Source organism: Nuphar pumila, chromosome 5, assembly GCF_984573655.1.
Source record: "Nuphar pumila chromosome 5, dmNupPumi1.hap1.1, whole genome shotgun sequence".
NCBI classification, from domain to species: Eukaryota; Viridiplantae; Streptophyta; class Magnoliopsida; order Nymphaeales; family Nymphaeaceae; genus Nuphar; species Nuphar pumila.
The window spans coordinates 17945789-17949226 of NC_143253.1; the positions used below are offsets into that span (position 1 = coordinate 17945789).

At 42.7% G+C, this 3438-nt stretch overlaps 1 protein-coding gene across 1 annotated transcript; it reads left to right on the top strand.

Annotated features, from left to right (window-relative positions):
* The first annotated feature begins 487 nt into the window (after window positions 1-487).
* Window positions 488-880, top strand: LOC149836982 (uncharacterized). The gene has a single exon (XM_090007941.1). It carries the CDS (start codon window positions 488-490, stop codon window positions 878-880), a length of 393 nt encoding a protein of 130 aa, XP_089864067.1.
* The last annotated feature ends 2558 nt before the right edge of the window (window positions 881-3438 follow it).

Below are 3438 nucleotides of genomic sequence, written 5' to 3' on the forward strand. Positions count from 1 at the left end.
ATGGCATTAATGCTTTAATTAACGAATGTGATGTTTTTTCGTACTTCTCTGTTACCCTATAATTCGCCTAACACTTGGACTTGTCACTTCCGCTATTTCAAAAAAAAATCCAAAATTTTCCGTCTAATTTGTTGGGGTGTTACAACTTTAGTATCAGAGTAGAATTGGAAAATATGAGATCTTGGCTCTTCCAGCGACCGCGATGGCTCTGTAAGGATGCTATAATGTTGTTTTTATAACTTAGAGGTAAAAATATATAATTGTATATTGCACTTATACAAAATTATAAATAAGAGGTGTGACAACCTTTTTGTTTGTTCAAATAGATGACTTGGTTAAACTGTTGCAATGAAATCATGATGACATTGCATAACTTGGCCGAGGTGGTAGGCCAGTAGGCAGCGGCCATGCAATAGATGGGTGCCAATCTGCAGCAGTTGGCCCATAAGAAGAATGCTAATGGTGGGGCTAGTCCTACAAAAAATTCATGGACCCTCCCACTTTCTCCGAAAAGACAGATCCGAAGGCGGCCGAGAGTTGGATCCAGGAGATCGAGCGCATCTTCTGTATACTGGAGGTACCTGAGGAGCGTCGGGTGGACTTTGGGACTTATCGTCTCAAGGACCACGCCGAAAAGTGGTGGGAGACCACTAGGGCAGTCAAGTTCCAGGACGGCTCTATATCTTGGGCGGAGTTCATGGAAATCTTCAACGCTGCCTACTTTCCAAAGCATGAGAGGGCAAAGAAGATGTATGAGTTCTTGGACCTGAAGCAGGGTGAGATGTCCCTGACAGACTACATCACTAAGTTCCATAGCTTGAAATGTTATTGTCCGAACGTGTACACTTTGAACAAAGATCAGGCTATGAAGTTTGCCTGAGGCTCAAAGATGGGTTTGAGGAACCGTCTGTACACTCAAGAGCCCAAGACCCTTGACGCGGCTATCTAGGTAAAATCACTATATTCGTTGTGATACAAGTTTTATTTTAAGTTATCAAAGTTAACACTTGGAATATCAAGGAACGTTGACTTGTTATCAACTACCCTTACTATCCAAGTTGTGACTCTCCTCGACGATGACTGAAAGGAGGGGCAGAGGTCGCAAAAGAATAGAACTGGGGTTCATAAACCTGAGTTCAAGAAGAGGTTTGGTGAAAGACGTTTCAACCATCAGACCAAGAAACCAAGGCACCAGATTCAGGCCAGGGCAGAATCAGAGGTGCCAGAAGTGCAACCGCTTCCACCCCAGTCAGCATTGTCCCCATGAGACAGGAGGGTGTCTCTACTGCGGGAAAATGGGACACTACATCAAGGAGTATCGGAAGAAGCAGGGTGATGATGCAAGGCGTGAGAGTGAGGGACAACCGCCACAGCAGCACCGAGCACCACCACCACAGTCGCAAGCGGCTCAACAACGAGTAGCGGGTCGAGTCTACGCTACCTCGACCGATCAATTACAAAAAGGGGACTTGGTGCAAGGTACTATGTTTATTTTCGGTCAAGTTGCTCCAATATTGTTTGATTGTGGAGCTTCTTATTCCTTTATTTATGTAAATTTTGCAAAACAACTTAGAATTCCCACAGAAAAATTGGATCATGGACTAGTAGTATATAACCCCATAGGATTCACTAAAATTTGTGTGAACTACATGCCAAAAGTAGATGTTACTGTAGGAGAACACAATTTACCAGTCAATTTGATATTTCTTGATATGACCGAGTATGGCGTGATATTGGGTATGAACTGGCTGTTTGAACATTACGCCAGAGTCCTCTGTAGAGAAGGAAAGGCCATCCTGTCTCGTCTGAATATGCTAGAGGTTGAGTTCCGTTTGGCAAGGTCAGGAATAAAAAAAGGGTTATTTTGACCCTTAAGGTCCAAAAGTATCTCCACCAGGGAGATATGGCTTTTCTAGTCAATGTGATCGGAGGAGAAATGAATCCAACACCGATTGAAGATCTGAAAATCGTCTGCGACTTTGTTGACGTATTTCTAGAGGAACTTCCTAGATTACCTCCACAGCGGGAAGTAGAATTCGGAATTGAACTAATGCCGGGTACAAAACCTATATCAAGAGCACCTTATCGGATGGCACCAACAGAGTTGGAGGAATTAAAGAAGCAACTGCAAGAGTTGATGGAGCGTGGTTTTATGCAACCTAGCACATCTCCTTGGAGAGCATCGATCATGTTCGTGAAAAAGAAAGATGGGTCGATAAGGCTATGCATAGACTACCGAATGTTGAATCAAGCGACCATGAAAAACAAGTATCCACTACCACGTATCGAGGACATATTAAAGCAATTTAAAAGGGCAAAGGTCTTTTCAAAGATAGATTTGAGGTCGGAATATCACCAGTTGAGAATAAAGGATGAAGATATCCCTAAGTCAGCATTCAGAACCAGGTATGGGCATTATGAGTTCATGGTGATGCCATTCAAACTCACGAATGCCCCAGCTGCATTCATGGACTTGATGAATCGAGTATTCAGACCATACTTGGATACTTTTGTCATCATCTTCATTGATGATATACTAGTGTACTCGAAGAATACAAAGGAACACAGGGAACACCTGAAGATTGTTTTAGAAACCCTCTTGACACATCAGCTATATGTCAAATTCTCGAAATGTGAATTTTAGCTTAAAGAAGTCATGTTCCTTAGGCATGTGATCTTGAAAGACGGAATCTCAGTAGATCCCACCAAGGTTGAGGCCGTAATGAATTGGGCACAACTAAAGAATGTCAGCGAAATTTGAAGCTTCCTGGGATTAGCTTGCTACTATAGGCGATTCATTCAGGACTTCTCCCAAATCGCTATGCTAATGACAAAACTCTTATGGAAAGGGGTGAAGTTCGAATGGAATGAAAAAAGCGAAGAGAGCTTCCAAATCCGTAAATCCAAACTTACCACATCTCTGGTGTTAGCCTTACCACATGGGAGCGAAGGATTCGTGGTGTACACAGATTCTTCTGGTACTGGGTTGGGTTGTGTGCTGATGCAATATGGCAAAGTCATTGCCTACGCATCACAATAATTGAAGACTCATGAGAGAAATTATCCCACACATGATCTGGAGCTGGCGACCGTGGTATTCGCCTTAAATGTGTGAAGGCACTATCTGTATGGAGAACAGTTCAAAGTTTTCACCAATCACAAAAGTTTGAAGTACCTATTCTCACAGAAAGAGCTCAATATGCGGCAGAGGAGATGACTTGAATTCATAAAGGACTATGAATTCACTATCTCTTACCATCCCGAGAAAGCAAACATGGTCGCAAATGCCCTTAGTGTCAAGGCTGGTAGAAATTTGGCTAATTTGGTAAATATCAGATGGAAGATGATTTCTGAGTTCATAAAGTGGAAGTCATTCTCCCACAATCGAGGTATACTCAAGATGGCAAGCCTGGCGACATGATCAAAACTGCAAGAGAG

What these genes read in the sequence shown, in the direction of transcription:
- LOC149836982 (XM_090007941.1), top strand. Translation starts at nt 488, where the DNA reads ATGGACCCTCCCACTTTCTCCGAAAAGACAGATCCGAAGGCGGCCGAG.